At 47.4% G+C, this 25,661-nt stretch overlaps 1 protein-coding gene across 1 annotated transcript in view; it reads right to left on the bottom strand.

Moving 5' to 3' along the window:
• GRIN2A (glutamate ionotropic receptor NMDA type subunit 2A) overlaps positions 1 to 25,661 on the bottom strand; it is a gene marked incomplete at both ends in the record, with an annotated part of 364,573 nt that overhangs the window by 70,930 nt on the left and 267,982 nt on the right. Inside the window, one exon of the mRNA XM_080830487.1 lies at positions 4,605 to 4,810. Within this exon, the coding sequence (XP_080686613.1) occupies positions 4,605 to 4,810 (206 nt within the window). The remainder of the gene's footprint in view (positions 1 to 4,604; positions 4,811 to 25,661) is intronic.

Genomic DNA, 25,661 nt, shown 5'->3' with positions numbered 1-25,661 from the left:
TGGCTTTGTGCCAGCCACCTTGCTCTTGGTTTCTTCACCTGGCCACGTCATATTCAAAGGACTGTACAAATCAAAGGACTATACAAAAATTTATAAAAATATAAATTTTTAAAGGCACTATAAAGAGCCTTCAAAAAGGAAAGAAAGAGGGTCTTCCCAACTAACAGCTGCTACTTGGACAACTCAGGTCGGGAGGTCAAGACCTCTCCGGGCGGCCCAGCTGGTCCACACGAGCTCAGCTCCCTAAGTCACGCGTGTCGTGAGATACGTGCTCTGGATATCCCACGGCGGGGCCATCCACACCCCCAACTGTTACGTAAGCACTAAGGGATGCTTATGGAGATGCAACATCACAATAGGAAAATACTTCCATTTCCATATCACAGGGAAAAAAGTAGGTTACACAGTGCTCCATACAGAACAGTCCCAGCTAGATAAAAACAGATGAGCTTATGAAATATCTGGACGGAAAAACAATGAAATACGAAGCGTAGCTATTTTGGAATGGTGAAAAATAACTTCTTCTCTTTTTCGTGTTTTTAGGTTTTCTTCCCCCCACAAATTAACTGCAGTGAGTATATACTACACATATAATTAGATACACACACACACACACCCTAAGCACCACTGACGTCTGTCTTAGCCCAGGAACACGGGGAGATTTGACAGTGTGACTTTGAGTAATGGTAGGGGGTTGCAAAATGCCGTAAACGTGACAGAAACGTGTCCTAAGTGCATTAAATCAATGGCATGTCCAAATACGATTTCCTTCTCAGTATCTATCTGGGACTCACTGAAAAATGTGGAAGCGTCAGTTCTTTTTTTTTTTTTTTTCCCCCTGGCCACCACGGGCCACACATCAAGGCCTTCTCTCAACCTCTTCCTATCTCTGTCTCCTTTGTTCTCTGCTCCCTCTCTTCTGTCAAAGGGTCTTCCTTCCCCCGGTCTGGATTCCTAGGAGAGCCTGGATAGGTGTTATGAATGCCCCAAGCTTAAGATTCGGGGTCACAGGTGCACAATGGTAATCTTTGGCCTCACCGAGAAACTCGGCCAGCTAATGAAGTAAGTACCTCCCTTAGTCTCCTAATAGTGGGCGTACATCTCGATTCAGGTCTATGTCTAGATGCAGCGGTCATTAATAGATTTTCACATTACCTACTGTGTGCAAGACATGGAATTATACCCTGGGACCAAGGGATGAAAAGACATACAGCAAATGCAACAGATGAGTTTCTCCTGGGGATTATGGAAACACAGACCAGCTTGTAATTGGAAACTTTCATGAGTTCTAATCACAGCCCTGGTGTATGGGCACAGGGGGGTGTGATTTGACCACAAAGACATCTGAAAAATGGCGCCCAATGCAATCTTTTCCCGCTCCCCACCATCACCCAAAAGAAAGGTGACCTATGAAAGCCCATGTGGAGAAAGGGATCTAATAAGAAATCCAGTTCCCCAGCTCTCCAGTTTCCCAGTGTGGCCAGTGGATAGGATCACTGCTGTGGAGGTCGGACAGAGCCGCTGAGAGGTCCCGGGTCTGCGCCTCACCATCAGAAGACACAGACTGGTTTCTTCACTAACAAGCCTCAGCGTGCTCCCTTGCAAATTAAGAAGGCTGGTGCTTACCTTGCAAGATAGTTGGGGAGATTAAATAAAGTAGCTACAGCACTTCTCACGTAAGTGCTTAAAAATACATTTCCTCTCTCCTCACCGACCAGCTGACAGTTTGGGGAATTAATCGACAGGGTGGCCATTTTTCCCCGATGTAACAAGCCAGATCATTTATTCTCGATTTTCTCTTCATGCCTTAAGACCCAACTAACAGATGAAAAGAAATGCTTGATTTCTCAGTTCATTTCCTGTTACCTATGTTTTTAGAAGACTGATGTGTGTCTTAAAGACCCCACCATTCACCAGCAGTGAGAGACAAAACGTTTTCCCTGGGAGAACGTCACCAAGAAAAATACAGCCATGTTACCTACCAGAATCCTTCTTAGAACCAATCAGCCTGCCTCAACGGTATCACCTTTAGGAAATGCAATCAATCTGATCTGTGTTAGTATTGAGATGAATGGGTCCCAGTGATTGCCTATGACTTTCAAAGACTTTGACGTCGCCTAGATGTGTAGTAACCTTGTCCCGTCGCCAAGTGGGAGAAGGAAGCTATAAACCACCACCTCCCACAGGAACCAAAAATGTGAATTTGAACCTATTGATCTGTTTATAGCCTCTACTAAAAAACTTAATTCTTTTAAAGAGAGTAATTTATTGGGGGGGGGTGGGGTTGGTTATTTTCTCCATACAAATGAGGCTCAGGACCCGTTGACCTACTGTTGTCAGCTCTAAGACTTCTGATGTTAAAGATTTAAAGCTCCCATGATTGACTGTAGGCTCTACTTGATGGCCCCATCGAAACAAGAAAGGCACTGTTGTCATAAAGGAGGTGCCCCGACTGAGATAAGAGTCCTCACTGTGTGCCAACCACCCTGCTTTCTTCATCTGACCAAGCTATGCTCAAAGACCACACACCCAAATCCAACTCTCGTTGGACAACTTTCCCACATTTACCCCTTCCGTCTCCCACCCAGCGCATCACTCTCTAGCACCGCCCTGGGCTTCCTTCTGTTTCCCACACCTGTCAATCTCTTTCCTCCCTCAGGGCCTTTGCACCTGCTGTTCCCTAAACCCGGAAGCCTCTCCCCCTGTTCTTCACATGTTCATCATCCTTTTTTGTATTGTCTCACATCTCACCTGTATGAGCTGAAGGAGCCCCACGCACCTCAAGTGACTCTTGCCTCACACCACCTTATTCTTACCCTTTACAAGGTTTATTGTAACATGGAGCTGTCCTGATCTTTTAGTGGCTGAGCTGTTTTGTAACTGTGTACGCTCTATACGGCAAGACCCCCGTCTCTCGTCTTCTCTGTTTGCTGATGTAGCCTCCGTGCCCTGCACTGAGCCTCACACATGAACTGTGCTTTGTGTGTATTTATTCATTGACTAATCTATTCAAAATTTCAACTCTAATGAGGCTCCTCATTGATTAAAAAAAGGAGTTTTCTGCAATCTACGATGTACCTTCGTAATCCATTTTGCAATCATATTTTTTAAAAATGATCTTTATCTCAAGCACTGGGCTCTGGGGATCTGCATCTGGCATAAAGACTTCTGTTAGAATCTGGGATGCGGGAGGACAGGTACCCGTTCACTCATATGTTTAAGCATTATCAACACTGGGGGGTCCCGTTCCGTGCTTATCACCAGCATACAAAGACTGGTAAGCCACGTTTCCGTTATTTAGGCAGCCATAGAAACAAGCTACGGAAAAATCGAGTGGTGCGCACTGAATGTCTGAGTTCCTTCGAAGTCGTGTGTTAAAACCCTAAACCCCAAGGTGATGGCATGAGGAGGTCCGGCCTTTGGGAGGTAAAGCCCTCAGGAATGGGACACGTGCCCTTAGAATGGGACAGGAGAGCTTGCTTCCTTTCTGTCTGCTGCCCACCACGTGCTGATACTAAGAGAAGATGACTGTCTGCACTCCAGACATCCGGCTGGTGGGCTCCCGGCCCTCAGAACCGTGAGAAGTGTCTCTCTTTTTTAAGCCACGCTGTCTGCGGTGACTTGTCACAGTAGCCTGAACAGACTAAGGCACAGAGACACACCCAGGGTTCTATGGAAGGAGGGACAGCAAAGCCAACTTGGGGAGGGACTGAAAGGACCGGGGAGAATTATCCAGATGAAAGGAGGGGCTCGGAAAATACTGACAAAAATACTCCAATGGGAGGCCTTTTCCCTTCGCGAAAATCCCCACGAGGGCGCGCTTTCCTTTCTGTTTGCACGAGAAAGACTAGAATCAGGGCTTTGGACCTGGTCACAAAGCTTTGTGCTTTCCCAGAAGGGTGATAGGTTAGGGACCAACTCCACCAGAAGCTCTCACAAAAATTGTCAGTTGTTACTTTGGTCGTTAATTTAAAAAAAAAAAAAGGACCTGGCACAGATGGGGCGCTGGCTTGCTGCCGGTGAGCTAGGAGACCCAGAAGGCCAGGTCCATGCCAGTCACATCAGATAGTCATAGAAGGCGTACCGTGACCCCCACCCCCTGGAGAGAAATTTCCAAAGTGTTTGAAGAGTGTCTATCTGGGATATATAATAAAGATGGAAGGGAGGAGATGTGCAGTATTGGAGGAGGAAACAGTCAGAAAAATAGAAATATATATTTTTAAGGAAAGACTGAAGGGGAGGGTTCATGGAACGCAGTGGCTAAGAATATGGTGGTGGAGTGCGCTGGACGAGCGTCTGAGTCCCAGCTCGTGCGGCGGCTCTGAGCGTGTTTCTGAATCTCCCCATAACTCAGTACAAATATCTAAAGGGGCCAAAACCACTGACCTCCTATTGCTGTTGCTGGAATTAAATGAGTGTAAACCACCTGGCATAATGCCAGTTATTATCTCTTTAAAAAAATCTAATATTACAGATGATAATCTAGTATCAGAATAGCCTACTTTATATTACATTTTATTACGATGCTACGGGTGCCATTGCCGAGGACACGTGCTGGCTTTAAAGGACCGGGCGCATCCACGAGACACCACCACCAGACTCACTTGATTCGGACAAACTTCCGACACGGCACGGTGTTCCTCACGCATGTCTCGGTCAACGGGTCTATGTCCTCCACGATGACAAAGGGGGCCTCCTCCAGGGTGACGATGCTCAGATGGTTGTCGTCCGGCTCGCAGTCTGAGAAGGACTTGTACCTCGGCCACACGGCGTGCCGCAGGCTCAGGGTCTGGTTCTCCCACTTGCCCACCTGCGTCAGAGAGACAAAGGCACACCTGTGCTTTTTTGCAACACCGACTTCTAGAAAGGCAAGTCCTTCCCCAAACGAGGTCCGAGGCATGAACTCTACCCCAGCTTGAGGGTTTTTCTGTTACCTACCTCCACATAAGCTTCTGTGTACACGCTAAAAAAGATAGGGATATGGGGCGCCTGGGCGGCTCAGTCATTAAGCCTCTGCCTTCAGCTCAGGTCGTGATCCCAGGGTCCTGGGATCGAGCCCCGCATCGGGCTCCCTGCTCAGCGGGAAGCCTGCTTCTCCCTCTCCCACGCTCCCTGCTTGTGTTCCCTCTCTCACTGTCCCTCTCTGTCAAATAAATAAATAAAATCTTTTAAAAAAATTAAAAAGATAGGGATAAAGGGAGAGCAGAGGACTGGGTGGTCCCCATGCCCTGGCTTGTCCCCCGCTAATTAATATGGCGATGGTGCCCACACAATGAGAGGGGGAGAGCTCCCCAGGTGATCTTAATGCTCTGCCAGAGTTTGGGGCCACTGATGTCGCAAGAGCAGCGTGCACTTTTAGAATCAGAGAAGTCTAGGCTGGGGCCCCCCACCTATGCCACTCACTAGCTACACAAACCGGGCAAACTCTGGACCACTGGGAACGTCTGTTTTCTCCTCTGTAAACAGCACAACTCCACCTACATCGTAAGGATGTCGTGGCAAATTAAGTAAGACAGCCTGGGAACAGCAACCCGCACCGTGCATAGGACGGACTCCATACTTTCAAAGTGTAGGAGAGAGACAAGAGAAGGAGAAATTTTTAAAAGATGCTAAGGGAAGGAGTACGAAGAGAGGAAGATGATGTGGAAGACAAGGCAGGACGACTGACGGGAGAGTCAGCATGAGGAGGACGCGCAGGAGAGGAAATCAGGAGCATCATTTCAAGCCCAGATATGGTTCTATTTAAGTTGCAAATTAAGGTGAACTGTTATTAATCTGGCCCGAAGCAGAGACTTGGAACGCTTAGCGTGCACCAAGACCTGTCAAAATAGAATCGATCTCTTCCCTCTGAGCAGCAGTCGGCATGTTAGCAAAATCAAATTGAAGGCTGTATGTTTTGAACCTTAATTTTATTTGACAGCGTATTGGCACTATTCGTATACGCTCCGGGAGAAAGCTGCTCCCAGCACCGCGCTTCCTCCCTCCTCCTGCTCCCGTGCGCAATTGCTTGACACCACAGGTCAGCGCTTTATTGGTAATACCAACCTCAAGGAAGCACCTCGTCCGAAAAGCTAAGTGCCGAGTTCCGGCTTGTCTGTGTTGACGTGACCCGCTCACCTCCCCTCCTGTAATGTGAGTGTCTCCAGAAATGAATTGCAGGCCCGTAAAGAGAATTCGGACACGCCGGACACCCAAAGGGGTGACGGGGTGGCAGGAGAAAAGGCGGACGGTGCTCTCCTAGACCATCCTGGAAAACGTTCGCTGCTTACAGGGAAACACTGCACGTAGCCAATTACAGAACTGTCCAGCATCGCCGATCCCTTCCTTTGTAAGACAGGAAGGGCTGGAGGAGAATTTGGTCCAACAAATATGTTCGTCTACCACTGCTGTGGTGTGTAACACAGGCCGGGGAGAATGCTGAGCCCATCAAATTCCTCATTCACTCCACACGGATTTCTTAAACACCAACTGTGTGTTGCCACCAGCCCGGGAGCGATGATGGATAAAACTGAACGATGCCTGTCTTCTCGGAACCATCAGTCTGCTGCGGGACAAAGACTAGACTAGTGGTAATAAATATGCAACTAGAAAAAAAGAGATGGCCATGCTTTTCCTCTCGGTTCGTGTTCCCTTCATTCCTTTTCTTTCCACTTCTCTCGGAAAAGTGACACCTTCAAGAGGGGCTGGGTAGTTCAGTGGGTAAGAGAATGGCTTTTGGAGTCACACAGAACTAAGGGCTCATCCCGGCTTCATCCATTTAGCTGAGTGGCCTCGGGAAAGTCACTGAACCTCTTGCGTTTTATGTTCTCTATCTGCAAAATGCTGATAGCTACGGGACATGATCTTAAGGACTGTAGTAAGTTTCCAATGAGCCAAAATGCCTATGAAACATCGAGCACAGAACTTAGCATGTCACGAGCGTGGTAGCTGCCATTATTTTATTATTGTTGTAGTCTGCATTTAAGACTTAGCTCAAATACCACCTAACCTGCAAGGGCATGCCTCCTTTCCCTGGCAATACGGAACTCTGCACCCGTCCGCCATAGCTCTCCGATGCTGTAATTATTCACAGTGTCAGTTTCGAGCTCTCCTGTGTTGTCCGGGAATGTACTGATATCACCAATGACTTTGATCCCCACAATTCCCACAGGGTAAGGGTTCTTCTCCCAACTTTGCAGTTCAGAGAATGGAAGCACAGAGACATAGAACCTGTCCAGACATAGCTGGGAAGTTGTGGAGCCAGAGCCATGCCACAGGGCTTTGTGGACCCTAAGGTGCTTCTATTAAGTGATCCGTGGTAACCATGTCAGAGCTCTGGGACCCTTCCTCCCTTGCACAGACAGCCCCTGGGGAGCCCCAGGAAACAGAAATCAAGGCAAAGACCATTTAGCCAGCAGAATCTTTGGTGATGTCATTCGCCACATCACTATACCCTATACCATGAAGTCAGGCAAAGGTTCCCACCCAAGACGGACTCCCGGGGAGAGAGGCTGCGAAGGCGTCTGAGTTTCTGGAGCGTATTAACTTCCCAAGTCTCCCCTAAGTTACTCTCTCCCCTCCCATGTCTAAGTAAGCCCTCGGTGGGTCAGCCAAGGAGGGCTGGAAGTAAGCAGTGGGCGGAAAAACTTGAACAGAGCCAAAGCTGCTTTGTCAGTGCTGCTGGCATCATCAAGGCTCCCAATGACTCCCCTGAGTCTGCTGGGCTGCCCTGATAGGCTCCCCAAATCCCCAGATCCCCACTCCAGGATTCTCCATACCACATGGAGAAAAGAGACTTTCCCCTCCTATGTGTACTTTCACAAGGGATTCTAACTGAGTCAGTCCAGTGCTTGTAGACAGAATGAACAGAGATTCACTCGCTCCTTGGGACACCTGCATGGCTCAGCCGGTTGAACAGCTGCCTTCTGCTCAGGTCATGATCCCAGAGTCCTGGGATCAAGCTCTGCACTGGGCTCCCTGCTCAGCAGGGAGCCTGCTTCTCCCTCTCCCTCTGCCCGCCTCTCTGCCCACCTATGATCTCTGTCAAATAAATAAATAAAATCTTCCAAAAAAAAAAAAAAAAGATTCAGTCACTCCCTAAGTTTTTATGGAGTGGCCACTAGGTGTCAAGCCCAGCACTAGGCACCGAGGAGACTTGAGAACACGCAATTAAGTTTTCCCTTGCACGGAATTTTTACACTAAATGGGAAGACAGACATGAGTCCAATAATCACACAAAAACACATCATGCAAACTGGGCGGAAGAAAGAAAAAAATGGGTCTAAGAGAGCAGATGGTGGGGGTTGGGGAGAAATCACAGAGGGCTTCCCTGAGGGGGTGGCACTTGAGTGGAGATCGGAAATCCCAAGATGAGTAGGTGGGGGGCTGGGGGAGTGAAGGGGAGGGAGAAACCTCACGTAGACAGGGGTTGGATGACGCAAAGCTTTGCAGGTCCTCGTAAGGAGCTGAGGTTTACCCTAGGAGTTCATCCAATCTGTTGGCCAGGAGGGAAAGGCTGGATGGACGTGACCAGGGATATATGTCCACATGTAATCTGCCCAAAGGAGGAAGCGCCATGCTCCCTCAGTGCACTTTGCTTCTCTTTCATGATGGAAAATTTTAAACTCCTACAAAAGTGGGACAGTGTAATGAATCTCCATGTTCCCATTATCTCGCTGCAGTAATTACTAACTCATGGCCAACCTTGTTTCATTTATTTGCCACCCACTTCTCCTACCCCACATTGCAGGAGCTCCCAGACACGGCAACATTTCATTCATAAATCCTTAATTCGATTTAAATATCTAATCTCTATTTGCTTAATAACATTACATCTCAACAAGCTATGTGTTTCTCTGATTAGATTAGGAGTCCCCTGCCTGGGAGGGATTTCCTACAGACACGGATTGGTTGTGAGGTTCCCCAGCTTCTAACTCAGGGCCTGGCGCAAGGAGGGACTTCATGGACAGTTACTGATGGAATGAAGGAACACGAGACCTGAATTTCTAAAAACGTCCGTGAGTCGGAAAATACTAGTAGACTGATCGATGTGTCCATATCGGCCTCAGCTGTGGGATTTTGCGCCCCAAGCACAATACCGAAGTAACGAAACCCGTATTCTCTCCCTCGCTCATGCTTTGCTTCACTTTGACTTCAGCCCCCTTGACGTAGAGCCATCGAGAGTGACTACATCCTATTTTCCAGACGGAGCCAAGACCATCATGCCAATGCCAATCAATTTAAAAGGGGCTCCGGCCACTCTGAAGGGCTCAAGATGATGGCAAGCGTCCGTGGAATAAACCATGAAGTGAGAAGAAACTTGTCACGCCATCTCTGCTTGCTTGCCTCAGTGTCCCTCGGCACTAACTGGGCACAGACTATGAATGCTCCATGTGCCTTTCTCTAACGGTCATGTCCAAGACAGAAGAACCCTGGGCCCTCTGAGGACAGTAGCCATCAATCTCTCCCTCCCTGCTCCCATTTTGAGCTGATGGTGACTGTCCTGCTATTCTTTTTTTTTTTTTTTTTAGATTTTATTTATTTATTTATTTGTCAGAGAGTGAGCACAAGCAGACAGAGTGGCAGGCAGAGGCAGAGGGAGAAGCAGGCTCCCCGCTGAGCAAGGAGCCCGATATAGGACTCGATCCCAGGACGCTGGGATCATGACCCGAGCCGAAGGCAGCCGCTCAACCAACTGAGCCACCCAGGCATCCCAGTCCTGCTATTCTTTAAACGAGACCTCCTTCTGGCCCCCAGTCCCCTCCAGAATCGGGCACACCCCACGGGGCAGAGTCTGTAACGTTAGAGCAGCAGGCCCCACCTGCCCCAGAGAAGTTAGTGCGTTCCGAGGCTGCTCCACACTTCCTCCTGGGGGTAAGTTTTCACGGCATCAGAGCAAGTGAAGTGTTCCGGTCTCTGTTACACACATGGCCCTATTTCTGGCACTCCAAAGGAAAAGGGAGTTCCAGGAGGCCTTGCTAAACTTCCCGTTAGATCTCCACGTGACTGGGACGGGATGGTGCACTTGAGCGCGTGTGCTGGATATGGGCACATACTGATTCATTCATTTTCCGAGGATCAGCCTCATCCCTACAGGACCCCTCTCTTCTCTCCCTCACAGGTTACAGAGGGAAAACGTTTCAGAATCGTCAATATCTTGAGCTTCGGAGTCAGACAGGTTCAAATCTCACCAATGCCCTCGGCCGGGTGACCTTGTGCAAGTCAAATCATCTTTCTGAAGGTCGGTTCCTGGCCCACAGCAAGTTCTCCATATCAAGCACTATTATCGTTAATTCAACATCTATTAAGCCTCTCTTTGGGAAAACGGTGAGCCTCTGCAGCAGAAGCACTGGTTGAGTTCCCATGACAACACGCCCTTGACCTTTAACTTCCTTGGGTCTCAGTCTCCTCAGCTGCAACAGAGATGGGGTGTGAGGGTAGACCAGATGATCTCTAAGGTCTTTGAGACCCAAGGTTCTAGGCAAAGTGAAAGAAAAGTCACCTTCCCAGCTCGCTCCTTACTGGGATCAGGGTAACGAATGGATCATTAGGAAGGGATCAACGAAGGCAGCAACGGCTCACAATTTGAAGTTTAATTCAGGAAGGAGGCCTTGTGCCAGCAAAGGCCAGGGAAATGACATGCCCAGCTCTGAAGAAGACAGGACAGTTCTGAGAACCAAGCTGGAAGACCAAGAAGAAAGAATGAGGTCACCAGAGCCTTCTTGGTTGGGAGTTCTCTACTGCACAGAAGCCAGTGGCGCCCAGAGCTGAAGTGGCCCTCAAAGCTGACTCTTGCTCATTCTATACACAGGGGCGAGGGTTCAAATCCTGACTCGGCCAAGCCTTAGCTGGGGTGACACAGCTAACAAATGATGCCAAAGTCAATCATGGACATTTCTCAGGTGCTTTCCTGTGTGTTTCCGGTACCGAGACTTTATCATGCATTACTCGACTCGATTCTCCAAGCAACTCCAGGAGATGGGGAATGAGGACTATTCTTATTGCTTGGGGTAAACTGAGGCTCAGAAAGATGAGGTGTCCTGCTCAGATCGTAATGTAAAAGTCAAAGGAAGAATATAAACTTGGTCAGTGAAAATGCAGAGCACGGCTTAATCTCTATCTTCCTCTATGAAATTTGGTTTCTTCGTATTTTAAAGATAAGTAAGAGTATCCACCTTACAGACTTCTTGTAAGGATTACAGATGATGACAGAACTAAGTCTTTCTGGGGGTGCCTGGGTGGTGTACTTGGCTGGGTGTCTGACTCTTGATTTTGGCTCAGGTCATGATCTCAGGGTTGTGAGATCGAGCCCCACGTTGGTCTCCGCACTTAGCGCACAGGGTGCTTGGGCTTCTCTCTCCCTCTCCCACTGCCCCTCCCACTCACGCTCTCTCTTTCTCTCTCTCTCTCTAAAATAAAGAAAGAAAAAAAAGCCTTTGTTTCCACTCTTCTGGGAGCTTTAAAAATTTATTTGTGTAATTCTAAAAGGGAGACTGGTAAGTAAGATATTACACTATTATTACCCCATTTCAGAGATGAGGGGACTGAGGCATGAGGTTTAAGTAGCTTGTTGAGTCCCCATGGCTTGAGAGTAGGGCAATCAGGATCTGAACCCAGCACTTGCTTTTAGATCAATGAGAAAATGCAACTAGAAGTTTTTGCTGGGGCAAAAAAATAAAGAGAGAGAGAGAGAAAACTTTGATAATGCAGAAATCTACAAACACCACCGGAGCCAGATGACTAAGGTCATTGCGGGCAGGGACAGGTCGTTTTTGATAGTACATCCCCTTGATACAATGTGATGACACTGTGTGGTCTCCCTCCTGAAACACATAACCTCGTCTGATCATACAAAAAATATCAGAAATATTCCAATTTAGGGGCATCCTAGAAAAGAGCTGACTGAAACTCCGCAAAACTGGGAAGGTCGTCAGCATATAAGGAAAGGCCAGGAAACTGTCACAGTCAAGAGGAGCCCGAGGAGACCTTGTGATTAAATGTAGTGGGGGTGTCCTAGATGAGAAAATAGGATAGCGCAGGAAAAAGACACTAGATAAAAACCAGGGAGGTGTGAATAAAGCGCGCATGTCGGTTAACAACCACGTATCAATACCAGCTCCCGGAATGGGACAAACACCACATTAATGCCAGGCGTTAGTACTCGGAGAAGCTAATCAGCGGGGGAGGGGTATGAGAACTTGCTGTACTGCCTTCACAATCCGTCTGTAAATCTAAAACTATTCTATTTTTAAAAAAGATTTTTTTAGGGCGCCTGGGTGGCTCAGTTGGTTAAGCGACTGCCTTCGGCTCAGGTCATGATCCCGGAGTCCCGGGATCGAGTCCCACATCAGGCTTCCTGCTCAGCAGGGAGTCTGCTTCTCCCTCTGACCACCTCCCCTCTCATGCTCTCTCTCAAATAAATAAAACATAACATCTGAAAAGGAATTTTTTTAAAGATGTTATTTGGCAGCAAGGGAGAGAGGGAACACAAGCAGAGGGAGCTTCAGAGGGAGAAGCAGACTCCCCGCTGAGCAGAGAGCCTGATGCGGGACTCGATCCCAGGGCCCCAGGATCATGACCCGAGCCAAAGGCAGACCCTTAACAACTGAGCCACCCAGTCGCCCCTCTAAAACTATTCTAAAAGACAAAGGTTATTTAGATTTTTTTTCTAAATTCAAAAGAGGGAAATATTTTTTAAAAAGCATATGTAGTCTCAGAGAGAGAGAGAGTAGTGGAGTGGCCCAGAGTGTGAACTCGGGTGTCCTGGCTTCAGATCCCAGCTGTGCCACTTGGACAGACAGCGGACCCCGGAACCGTGGGGGTCTGAGCTGCGCGGGTCCTGTTATACGCGGCTGTTCTTCGGTCAAGACGGCGCGGTACCATAAACGCATTTTCTCTTCCTTGTGATTTTCCTCTTCACGTTTTCTCTTCTCTGGCTTCCTTCATTGGAAGAACACGGTACATGATACAAAGGGCAGACACGGTACGTGTTAATCAGCTGTTTATGTCCTCCGTAAGGGTTTTGCTTAGCGGGAGGCCATCAGTAGTTATGTTTCTGGAGAATCAAAAAGTTTTATGTAGATTTTCCACTGCTCGGGATGGGAGGGCCATGCCCTTAACTGTGCCCCCACTGCCGCCCATTCAAAGGTCAATTGTATTGCTTTGCTGTTTTTCTGCTTTGAGGGCATCATCAGAAAAAGGGGATGAGGACAGTCGTGGAACTCTAAGTTTTGCTGAGACGACTATATCAGTTACTCTAGGGAAAAATGCAAGGAGGAAGACCCAGCACTGGGGGAGGTGCTGTACGTTGTTGTTTTGTTGTGGTTTAGATCAACGAAAAAAAAAAAAAAGAAACGAAAAGAAAAAAAAAAGCTTTGCAAGGGGAATTCGCATAGGGGCGCCTGGGTGGGGCACTCAGTTGTGCGGCGGACTCTTGGCTTCGGCTCAGGTCACAATCTCGGGGTCACGAGATGGAGCCCCGTGTCGGGCTCTGCGCTCAGCGGGGAGTCTGCCCCTCTGTCTCTCTCTCTCCCTCTGCCCCCCCCCCGTCTCTCTCAAATAAATACATCTTAAAAAATAAATAAATAGAGGGGAGTTCATATCACTTCATGTTGTAACTCCATAAAGGCATTTCTTTGTTCTTTTGATCAGAAAAGCATTTCTCGACACAAACCTGAGTTGTTTTCTTTGTTTGTTTTCCCCTCATTAGTGCTTCAGGCCATGAGTCACCACCTTCTCCACATTTTCCCCCTTAGGGTTCCGTGACAGCCTTCCGCTGCGCGTGGGCCCATCGTCAGTGTCCCATGTTTTTGGTGACAGCATGCTGGTTTGCCTTTGGAGAGACCCCGGGCTCCAAGGTCAAGCATGGCACGTGGCCCTTACGTGGCACATCCGTGCATTTGGCCCCTGAGCCACCGTGACTGGCTTGGGAGTGTGCACATGACTTGGGCTGAGCCAATGGGAGTTTCCCCCAGGATTCTGACCGGGGTGATTAGCACAGGGTAGTCGTGATGGAAGAACCCATCACAGAAAGACTGCAAAGTTCAGCAACAGGAAACAGCGGTGACATTTGAATGGCATTACTTGTGCTCTTACAACAATAAAAGCTGATATTCACTGGGCACTTGGTATGTATTAGGCACTATTCTTAGCACGATTTTAATTCTTATAAATACTCCATACACAATTATTAGGTGCGGGCAGATGATTTTTATGTCTATCATGAATTTTTTTTTAATAATTAAAAGCAGTCCCAAACTCACCCAAATGGGCTGTGTGGGAGGAGGAAAAGAAACCTTTATCTTCAAAATAAACCGAATTTTGGTGATAAACCTTTGAGTGATTTCCAGCAAAAATAGGGAGGTTTCGAGGACAAAAAAAAAAATAATAATAATAATTGACCTCTGATGGAGAAAAGTGATTCTGTGAAAAGAACTATAAAAAGGGGAAATTAACTTTGTAATGATTTTTTTATCCATTTTTATTAATAAAATTTAAATACAGTGCCTTTAGAAAGTTAATTGCTCTTCAGCTCCTGGAAAATGTTTTGTGAAAGGGCAGCGATTAGTTATCAAAATGTTCAACCACTATTTTCTCAGAACAGAGATAATTCCATCTCCAGAAACTGTCGTAAGTTAATATTCACCCCTTCATGTCTGGCTAAATTCAGAGAGACCTCACAGAGGCCACAAGCAGCTGGGAAAAATTAGGTTAACAGGTGTTTGTGCTTGCTTTTCCAAGAGATGTGCTTGATTTTATTTGATCTGTTCACGACATGCTTACCAGAGACAACTAAAATCGCCTCGTAACTGGTCTCCTAAGCCACCCCCTAGAACACATCAAAACGCCCAAATCATACATCAACCCTTACTCAGATCCTTCCAGAATCATGCAGACTCCCCTTAACAGGGATCGGCCCTACACTAACCAGTGGATCTCACCATGTTCTCTGCTCTCTGCTTTCGGTCACTCTTGTTCTCTCTCTCAGACGCCCTATGCACAGTCTCACACATGTACACACCTAACACGTACACACACACACTCCCAGATACTCATCTATGTATATACGTACAGATATATATATCATTATACCTAAAAACATTTATACGTAAACCCCAAAACAAATCCACACCTGTACACACACACACACACACACACACACACACACACACACACAGGAACAACTACACAACTACACAGACCTTGCACACACACTCACGCCTCTACGCACCCACCACACTAAGCCACAAAGTTGCATACACTTCTCAGTTCTCACCAAATACACTGCGGCCGACACCCACTTCCCTGCCTTCACAGGCATTCCTTCTACCCGAAACCCCTCTCCTTGTCACCTCCACAAACTGAAATCCCACCCCCGCTTTCCAGATCCAGCTCAAATGCCACTTCCTCCATGCAGCCCAGCTCTCCAGGCGGAATGCGTTTCTGCATGCCCTGTGCTTCTAGAACCTTCTCTCCTGCCCCCGACTTGTCTCCCTTGTTCCTTCAGGGCTCAATCCGTGCATCTGGTGGTTTACACTGTTGCGGGCACGGCAGGAGATGTGGAGACTGCAGGCATGAGCGGCACGGGGCTGGCCCCTAGCCTCAGCATTTCCACTCCGGCTGGAGAAGAGAAGTCAAAGCTCAGTAGCAATAAAGAGATAATGGCCAAGCTGGGAGTGAGCACAGGATGTCGCCCGAGAGAGAGCTTCCGGCTCTGGAAGGGGACCAAAAGATGCTTTCCACAGGAAGTGACTTCCGACTCTGAGCCAGACCGGCAGAGCTGGTGTGTGGCTTGTTAAGGGGTTCCATCTTTATCCTTAGGGCAACCGAAGTGCAGGGATTTCGGAGTCCTTTTCATCAGGGGAGGGATAAAATCAGCCTGATGTATTAGAAGGCTTCTTCCTGACGCAGTGCAGAGAAAGCGTTTGAAGCTAAAAGATTTTGAAGGCAGAGTGATGGGCTGGGAGTGCATTCAGCTGTATGAGCGGGACGCCGGCCCACGCTGGTGAGGCTGACCTGAACTTGAGGTCTCCATGCGGTATCATGGAGAGAACTTAGAGACGGCCTGTAAGGACTGTACGGGCGTGGGGACCCTCGGCCCGGTTTCCACAACCACGTGACCTTCCAGCGGCCACAGCATGGAACCAGCTCACCCACCACTCAGCTCAATAAATATTTGCTGAATGGAGGCTGGTTTCGACTAGCCCACACCCTCCCTTTTTCACTTAGAATTCCAAGTTAAAAGGGGAGAGGAGCCTGTTTACTCATCTCCTCTCCTTGGAGACAAGACAATAGGGACTGCTAAATTAAAAATCAGAGAGGAGGTTTATTAAAACCGACAATGGGAGCAGAGTTCATGCGGCCTGTGCTCTGGCTGCCCGGCCCGGCTTAGCTCATTTCATAACCAAGGGGCAAACAGGCCTTAAAACAAACACCCAGCGCGTGCGAAACATTGGAGTGTGTTTCACTCCAGATAATAAGCAATGATTTACTCCCAAGCTGGAGAAAACATGAGTAATTAACTCTTCAGGAAGATGAATTTAAGGAGAAAAATAAAACAAACAGGAGGCCAATTTCTCTCCACCTGAAATTATCAAGTCTTCCAAAGGACATGAGATAAATGGCCGTGAAGGGAATTTAAAATGATTTAATGTCCATATTTAGCGTAAACAGCATCATCGATTAGTATCCCTTCTTGCCTCTACATGCAAATCTAATGCCAAAGCAAGCGGGTGGCAGCTTTACAGGTGACTAATTTCGTGTCTTGGGGTGGCTGCTTAAAACCAAAAGCACATCTGAACTTGACTGATCTGGAAATCACAAGGATGCCAGAGTCACGACCGTGGCCTGATAGGAAGTCAAAATGTGCTCTACCCGGAGCAGCTCTCGGTTGAGCCCAGTGATTGTTGTTTTAAACCAAGACAGGATACGAGGTTTGTCCAAGACAGCTAGCGTCTGCTGAAACCAGGGGTCATGCTGAGACCAGCTTTCTCCTGCACGGTGTATGCAAACAAGCTTCTAGAAAAATACTGCTGATGGGCAGTCTGGGGGCAAACCCGCTCTGTCTTCGAGGCCACGCGTCCTCCAGTGGCCACCGGCAGAATGAAACCAAGAGCTGCTTTTCAATAACGAGGTACAGTGTCTGCTTCTTTTCAATGTCTGGTCTTAAATGCAGTCATCCAAGCTGGTAGGATAGTGAAAATTTGGTGTGAATGAGAACCTCTCCTCCGGGGCTGGTCAGGAATGTAGACTTCTAGATCTTTGGAATGTCCACATCAGTAGGTCTGGGAAGAGGCCTGGGAATCTGACTTTTCAACCTGGATCCTCTGTCACTCTGCTCTAGGTGGTCGAGGACCATATTTCAGGAAGCACCGAAAGGATCATACCTCTGGCCACCAGCAGGATTAAATACGGCGTAAGTAAAAGACTGAAATCTTTCTTCTCGAGTTGCTTATGTAACCAGTGGCAATTGCCAGCAGATCTAAAATAAGTTTAATCAGCTATTAGAGCCTTAATTAAATTCCTCTCAGTTGAAATTTCAGAATTGCCTAATTGTTACACAGCTCACATTGGAGCAGTTGTTGTATTTTTTTTTTTTCCTCCCATAATAACTGCTCTCAGGATAATCTAATATCTTTATGGATGGTAGCGTCAACTGTCTTGGAACCCAGCACTGATCTGGTAATTCACGGAGATGAGTTTTGATCGCCGCTATTTCCACGAACCCGCATATCAGCTCCCATTCTCCTCCTGAACTTCAGCCAATGGCAGAAGAGCTCAAGCCTTGTTCAATCTCTAATTTAAAAGTGAAAGTCTCTGGAACAATGAGCCACCATCGCCTTCAGAAGTTCACTTCCAATCCCCAGTCCTCTAGAGTCCTTGTGCTGCCCGGTCCCCAGGGATGGACAGAAGTTCTATTTCTTTGGTTTATTTTTCATTTTTTGCGTGCTCTTAGAAGTGATGTGTCCCGATAATTAGCTCAACACTTAATCGTGTTTCCTTTGTCTTCTTTGGCTCCACGATGGGATGATACAACAGCAGAAATTTGAAAATTCAGCAAAGCATAAAAAAGAGCTCACTCACAATGACTTACTAAGTTTTTGAACATGCTCTGGGGATAGATCCATCGGTCCTCCCCAGGCCGCGGTGACGATTACTAAGTAATTAATAACTGTAAGAACCACATTTCTTGAGCCACGGTGATCACCCTAATCTGCCTTTTCTCGTCTCACCCTGACAACACTGTAAGGAAGAGCCCCTCATCGTCCTCATATGACCAGATGAGAAATGGGGAGCTCACGTGACTTGCCCAAGATCCAACAGTGATGGGGCGCCTGGGTGACTCAGTCGGCAAAGCATCTGTCTTCGGCTCAGGTCATGATCCCGGGGTCCTGGGATTGAGCCCCCATCAGGATCCCTGCTCAGCGGGGAGCCTGCTTCTCCCTCTCCTCCCTGTTCATGCTCTCTCTTGCTATCTCTGTCTCAAATAAATAAAATCTTCAAAAAATATATTAAAAAAAAAAAAAAAGACCAAACAGTGATCAGGTGCCTCTCGACTGTGACTTCAGAGCCTGGGGCCTCTGCCAGCACCTGCCCTGTTCCCAAGGCTGCCATCATCTCTGCTTCACAAAATACTAGAATAAACAGGAGTGCATTGCTCTGTTGAGGGAATATTCCACGGATCAATCAGAAAGACCGTGCTGCAGAAAGAGTCATGTCCTGGGGAGCTGGGACACGGAGGTAGAGGAGAGGAGTCAGGGGTGGTGGTCTTGCGGGTCTCTCCCGTAGGCCTGTTTTACTTCCTCAGTTTATCCGTGAGCTGATTCTTCTAAAGACCCTGGATTCCTCCTTGGGAAAGGCCGAACAACAGTCAGCCCTGGCAGGCTTGACGTTGAATTCCGCCGCTACCAACACCGACATCCAAAAGGCGATTAGAATAATAATAGATCAGGGGGAAAAAAATCAACCGCTCAAATGTGAACTGAGTGACAATTAGGTAATTTGGGGATTTCAACCAAGAGGAATGTAATTAAGGCTCTAACAGCTGATTAGACTTTTCTTCGCCTCTGTGGTAATCTCCAAGTGTTACATAAGGGGCTGTAGAAGGGAGGAGTCAATCTTCTCTTTGTACCACGGTGGACTTGAGATGCTGACCCTCAAGGCCGGCCTCCGTATACGTTGCTGCATATGTTGTAATCAAAACTGCAATGTAAACTGGGTTGAAATCCTTATAGGGCTGCTGCCTTGGAGAAGAAAACCTGAGTGGATGCCGGTCTGCAAAAGCCGCTTAGGAAGAGATGTGAAGGGGCGGGGTGGGGGGATGGGGGGGACAATCACGGAACGTGGGTGGCGGTGGGGGGAGGGGGGCGGCGGCGCACTTCCCGCTGAATGAGAACCTGAGCTCAGGTCAGTCCTCTGTAACAGTCCTAGGGATAATCACTGCCATTTTTAACACCTTCGCAAAGACAATTTAGAAATAGGCTCACAGTTTCCCTTCTGACCTTCCGATGTACTTTTTCTGGGTAAATTTCAGAGATCAGTGTGCTTTCTACTTGTGAGATAAATGAAATGCCATTTGTGATGTGGCCGAGTAAAGAGCTCTTCCTTGAGTGTTTACCTGAAGGATGTTTCGCAGCTCACCCTTCCTTGGCGGAACTGCCAGGAAACGTTAGGATGTAGTCAGGAGAGGTATGCTCCGATCCAGGCTGATACCTGGGAGGACGGCTCCTTGCTTGGGATTATCAACTCCCTCTTCATTCTTAGCAGCCTGAAAATTACACCAAGGCTGGGCATGAATACAGATGGGATGCCTCCTTTTACTCTTGGGCAACTTTTTTTTTTTTTTTTTTATGAAAACCTTGAAAAGTGGCAAACATTTTGGGCTGAGTGGGTAACAGTTTACAAGAGGAGATAAGTTCCAGCTAATTAAATTGCAGGCCGAGGAAGCAAGAGATTTCAATGCATCAAACCTGACTTGAGCGATGGAACAGGCCAGAAGCTGATGGATTTCCGCACTCAGCGTTATGTAAAAAACCAATTCCATTTGGACCTTGGCCCCGAACGAAGTTAACCTCATTGACGGTGTCTGCAGAGTTTTAAAGTAAGGTTAAAAAGACCCGAGCGTATCGATTAAGCTGCAAAGCATTTCATCCCCCTTGCCCGTGAAGTTCCTGGGTTGTCAAAGTGGGGTGCTCGGAACGTGGTGTCCCGTCTCTGATGGGCATTTGTGCTTCTGTATCTGGGGCAAAATAATACATTTAAATCTTTGAGCTGCACGGTTTCCTCCTTCCGGATGAAAAGGGCGAGACAGGGGTTGGTGCCTGAGGGTCTGCTGGTTTCTAGGAGGATGGTAACCAAAGCCCCTCCACGGGGGTGAGCTCCGTCCCTCTGATGAAATGCACAGATCACAGCCCCAGTTCTCCTTAGGTGAGACGGCGTCTGACAATCGTTTTCTTTGCTCAGCTCAGACCCCAAACTACTTTGCTCCAGGCTTGTCTGAGCCCTCAAGGATTCCAGCGAGACGATCCTTTGAAATACTAAAGCCAACAGAAGATTTAATGGTGAGGAAACAGTAATAAGCTTATCCACAGCTTTGCCCACTATTAAAAACATGATTAGTAGGAGGCAGTGGGGGAGACGAGAGGATCCCCTCAGGATGGGCTAGATGAGACTCGCCATTTTAGAACACTGAGCCTAAGTAACCCTCCACGGTCAATCCAGTTTCACCCAAACCCATCACCCTCATCTTGGACACTAATGAACAATTCCAGAGCACTGTCATTACCGGGACGAAATTCGGAGCTTGGTGACCGATCAGACCGCTCCTCGGCATCTCCTGTTGAATTATACTGGCAGACCCATCGTTCAAAAGCCTCCTGAGGTCAGAAGACCTAAGTTCAAGTTCAACTACGGTGCTTACGAGCTATGTCACCTCAGTTAAATCAAGCTTTTCAGATCTCCACAAACTGTTTCCAATGACTCTGAGCATTAACAACGGATAGGCGAAGCCAGCTCCTAGCCTTTCACCACGTAGGGTGGGATTACATGGATTCATGCAGGAATTCACTCAACGAATGTTTACTGAGTGCCCACTATGTACCACAGATGGTCCTAACACTGGTGAAACAGCAGGAAGTAGACTCAAAGCTGGGGGTCAGCAAACTGTGGCCCGAGGTACTTGACCTAAGAATGGAGTTTACATTTTTAAGTGGTTGGGGAAAAAAACAAAACAAACAAACAAACAAAAAAACAACGCAAAAGAACCGTATGCTGTCACACGTGAAAACTGTACGAGATTTGAATTTGTGTCCATAAATGAAGTTTGATTGGAACACAGCCATGCTCATTTCCTTATGTGTTGTTTAAGGTCATGTTCACACTAAGACAGCACAGAGCACTTGCCACCCAGCCAAGTGGCCCACACAGCCCACAATATTTACGAGCTGCCCTTTAGAGAAAATGTTTGCCAACCCCTGATCTAAGTTCCTGTCTCCAAGGGACCCATTCACTTACCAGAAAAATGAAATAAAAGGCCCAAGGAATCAGTTATAACATAAAACAGAGAATGACAAGTGTCAGAGGGGGAAAGGTAAAATAAATTGGAGGGGGCAGGGGCCTCGGGGGTGGGAGAGCAGGTCTGGTGGGAGAGGTGAGACATTACAGATGCAGGGGCGACTGGGAAGGGGGTGGCTTGCCGGGGAGGCACAGAGGTGGGAAAACCAGAACGGAGAAGTGACTTCTGGGATGAATGAATCATGTGGACAAGAGCATCGCAGTTGAGCCAACGGACATGCTTGTTGGAGGAAGTTCAACAAATTGGATGAAAGGAAGTTGCCTGAATTGGAGAAAAGGGGATGAGAGAGAGAGAGAGAGAGAGAGAGAGAGAGATAAAGGGATCCATCGGGGCAGGATTACAGCAGCCTCTGTATGGTGGGCTCACATGCATTCATGTTGGAATCTGGTTGCATACGAGTTCCAACTGGCAATTGGTTCTGTGGTCCCCTGATGGTTTACTCAACACCAGGGATAACACGGTGACTTTATTCAGGGATGGCTGGCATTTATCATCTCCTACATCTTTTGGAACGATCCTATTTTCAAATAATCATATCATTTCCTTCTAAATACTTTCATACTTGGCAGACTACCCGGAGAGAGTTAGAGGTCAGTTTTTTTTTGCCTTTTCACCATTATCCCCTTCCAGTCCACTGTAGCTATCCTTCCTCATGGGGGGAAATTCTCTTAGACTTGCTTGATTTCGATGATTTTACATTTAGATAACCCACAGGGCTCTCACTCAGCTACGTCATCTCTCTTCCCCCATATCCCTCTGGCCATCCGTCCCCAGGGCACTCTCTTTTACCCCAGTCGGTCTATTCACTCATGCCTTCACTTCCGCCCCAATCCAAACTAGACCTCTTTGTCCATCCCATCCCTCGATGTTTTGCTGTACCTGTAATTATCCAACCCCTGCTCTGTCCTCCTGTCACACCTTCCTGGCATCACCCCCAGGCCGTCAAGCCAACCACTGCCTCACCTGTAAACCAGCGAGTAGAGGCGAAACTCATTACGGAACCACAGAGATCAGTATCATTTCAAATGCAAGGACTCCCTCTCTGGCCCCGAATCCTGCTCTCCTTTCTTATCCCATTCCCTAGAAACTATTTCAAACCTTCACACCTGCCCACGAGACTGCAGCCCAGCCGGCTCTATTCTCACTCCCAGATGATGTCTCTCTTATTCCAGAAAGTCTTATGGACAACCCACATAGCCCACAGACGTACCTGCCTCCGGACACATGTCTTCCTTCTTCTCTCCTTCAGGAATGAAAGAGGCCTGTCTACTCTAGCCTAACACCATCGCTTGTGCTCGGGACACTGTCCTCTTATGCAAACAAGACCACCCAAGGCATTCTCACCACCAAACCCAGCAGATACAGCACATGTGACATCGAGAGCCCCTCCCAGCTTCCATGGGTCTTCTTGCCCTGGACTGTCATAATCCTACCCTTTCCAGGCTATTGCCCACCTTCTTGACAGCTCCGGCTCTCCCAAAATGCAAGCTCCCCTTTTGCTGCACATTTTACACGTCCTGCCTCTCCCTCCTGGCCTCAGACCTCCATGCTCAGGCTTCTCCTGTTTCCCACTCTTCTAGTATTGTCTTTACGTTGACCACCCTCCGATCTGTCTTCCCTCAGCAAACTCTCAGCTGCTCCAGGAAACCTCAAACTCAACAGACTTAAGAGTAGAACTTAACATCTTCCCTTCAGTTAAAAAAAATGCATAATTTCTCCCCCCTAAGACAAATATGAGTTCTGGAACTCCCAACCCAGCAAACGCTCCTTAATTCATCTGTCTCCCCACACCCCCACGTATATTAAATCAATCGTCAATCTTTGACAGTTTTTAAGGTTTGAATATTTTTCCTCATCCACTTGTTTCCTAACTCAAGATCAGCACTCTGTCCTGGCCTTCACCACTCACTGGTTTCTGCCACAGCCCCTGGACTGGTCTCCCTGCCCCAGAGCGAGCCTTTCCCCCATGCAGCAGCCCAAGCCAGCACTCTAAATATCTCTGCATATGTGATCGGTCCTGATGGCTTCTCACTACACCTAGAATCAAGCAGAAATGCCTGACCACAGTCTGAACAACCTGGCCTGCTCTCAGGTCTCTTGTCCCTGGCTGCATTCACGCCAACCTCATTTCTGACAACCAAATCCCTGTTGCACCCCTGCCCCCCACACGTCAACTCTCGATTCCCATAGAACTAATCATAGCCTTCTGAGTACATCTAGCTCCTCTCTTGGCAGCTAATAATCAACATCCCCTATTCACCCTGCAAAGAAAACCCTTTCCCACTCTGCCTTCGTGTCCCGTATGCCCAGCCCAGAGCCTCTTAGAGACCAGACACGGGTTTACACATAAGCGATGGAATAAATAAATGATATCAGCATGACCTCCATAACCTTGACCTTTCTGTAATCAGTTACCAACTTCCTTTGGTCCCTTCCAGTAAAATGACAGAGTAATGTGGATTCTAGAGGTAGCTGAACCTGAACACCAGCTCTCCTGCGTACTAGCTGTGTGACCTGGGATAAGCTTGTGCCCTGTGCCTTAGCTTCCTCCTCTGTGAAACGGGCACAACACAAGTCACCGTATCTTATGATCATCGTAAGAATTTTAAAAAGGAATGCAAAAAGCCTCTACAAAGCCTCTATTACCTCGTTTGACACACGGTCATAGCTTGACCAGTATCAGGTGTTTTATTATATACAGGGCTCTGGTGAGCATTATATTAATTCATTTATAATGAACCTCCCAGCCTGGCCCAGCATGGGTACTTGGTCAGGGTGAGTGCCATCCTGTCTTCAGGGTGCACATCTTCCTGAGGCTGAAGTGAACCCCTGGATGGAACCCCAGAACAGGGCAGAGCAAGGCACTAATTTTACAAGAACTCTTATTTACGGAGATGACACTTAGGAAATGCATTTGCTCTTTTCCCCCTACGGGGAAACAAATATGCTCTTCCCTTACTGCTCTCTACTTCAGATGGAACTGACATGGCCCTATTAATATAGTTCCATGCACAGAGGAGAAGGTCCTGCCAAGAGCAGCCTGGTGTTATTTTAGCTCAATCCATAAATCCAAAGGCTTGACAATTACTTTTAATTCCACTTGCTAGTTTGAGGTTCTGCACAATTAATTCATACCATTAATTTCATAACTATAAATATAACCCAAGCTTTCTTGGATCCTTATGCCAAAAAGCGCAACTTATGAATACGCTTGTTAGTGTTCCACTGGCTAAGAATCTGTATCGAGAGGGAGAAAAGAGAAAAGAAACAGAAAGAGGAAATTTCAGATAACAGACACACTCGGGAAAGCATCCTGGCTAGAGTGCTGTGTGTCATTACAAGAATAAGAATATAAAATCCCAAGCTTACACAGCCTTTTACAGGCTACCAGTTGCTGTTTATTTTCGCATTTTGTTTGAGTCTTATGGTAGATCATCCCAGGAAGGGAAGGAGACAGTATTACAATTTTTTCAGAATGGTACAAACTAATGGTCATTCAAGGAACGTGGACCAGAAAGTTTAGCACATACGTGAAAGGACTGGAGGCAGTTTTGTGGCTGCTGGCCCGGGACCTGTCTGATTGTATGTTTTGGTATTCACCTCCTTGTGCGGGAAGCCAAGAGAAAACGAGTGGATCTTCAAAGTCTGAGCCCAGCTCCTCTAAGAAAAGAGAATGCTAGCAATAAGGCTTCTAGAAAACCACTCAAAATGCAGGGGGAAAAAATGTCCTATAGGTGCCGTTTAAAAATCTGTATTGCAGTTTGCATAATAGTTCCCATTTATTAAACTCTTTTTACTGTGTAGCAGGTCCTATGCTAGGTGCTTTACAGTCATTATTTATAATCCCCACGAGTTACGGAGGGCCCTGGTGACCACAGGAACATGGTCACCAACATGAATTACTTTTGCAATCCTAAACGTTCCCATCTATATAAAATAATTACAATACTTCCCATTTAGGGTTCTGGAGAACATAAAGTGTGATAATGTACAGAATATGTTTGGCTCAGGGCCTATGTAGCGGTCAATGCTCAGACATTGTGAGGCTTTTTGTTTTCACTATTTGGAACTAAATAAACTCTGTACTTTTCCCCACTTGACTCCTGTGCCT

Source organism: Martes martes (genome assembly GCF_963455335.1).
Source record: "Martes martes genome assembly, chromosome: 18".
NCBI lineage: Eukaryota > Metazoa > Chordata > Mammalia > Carnivora > Mustelidae > Martes > Martes martes.
Note: the sequence above shows the minus strand (reverse complement) of the source record. Positions and strands in the feature narration are given on the sequence as shown.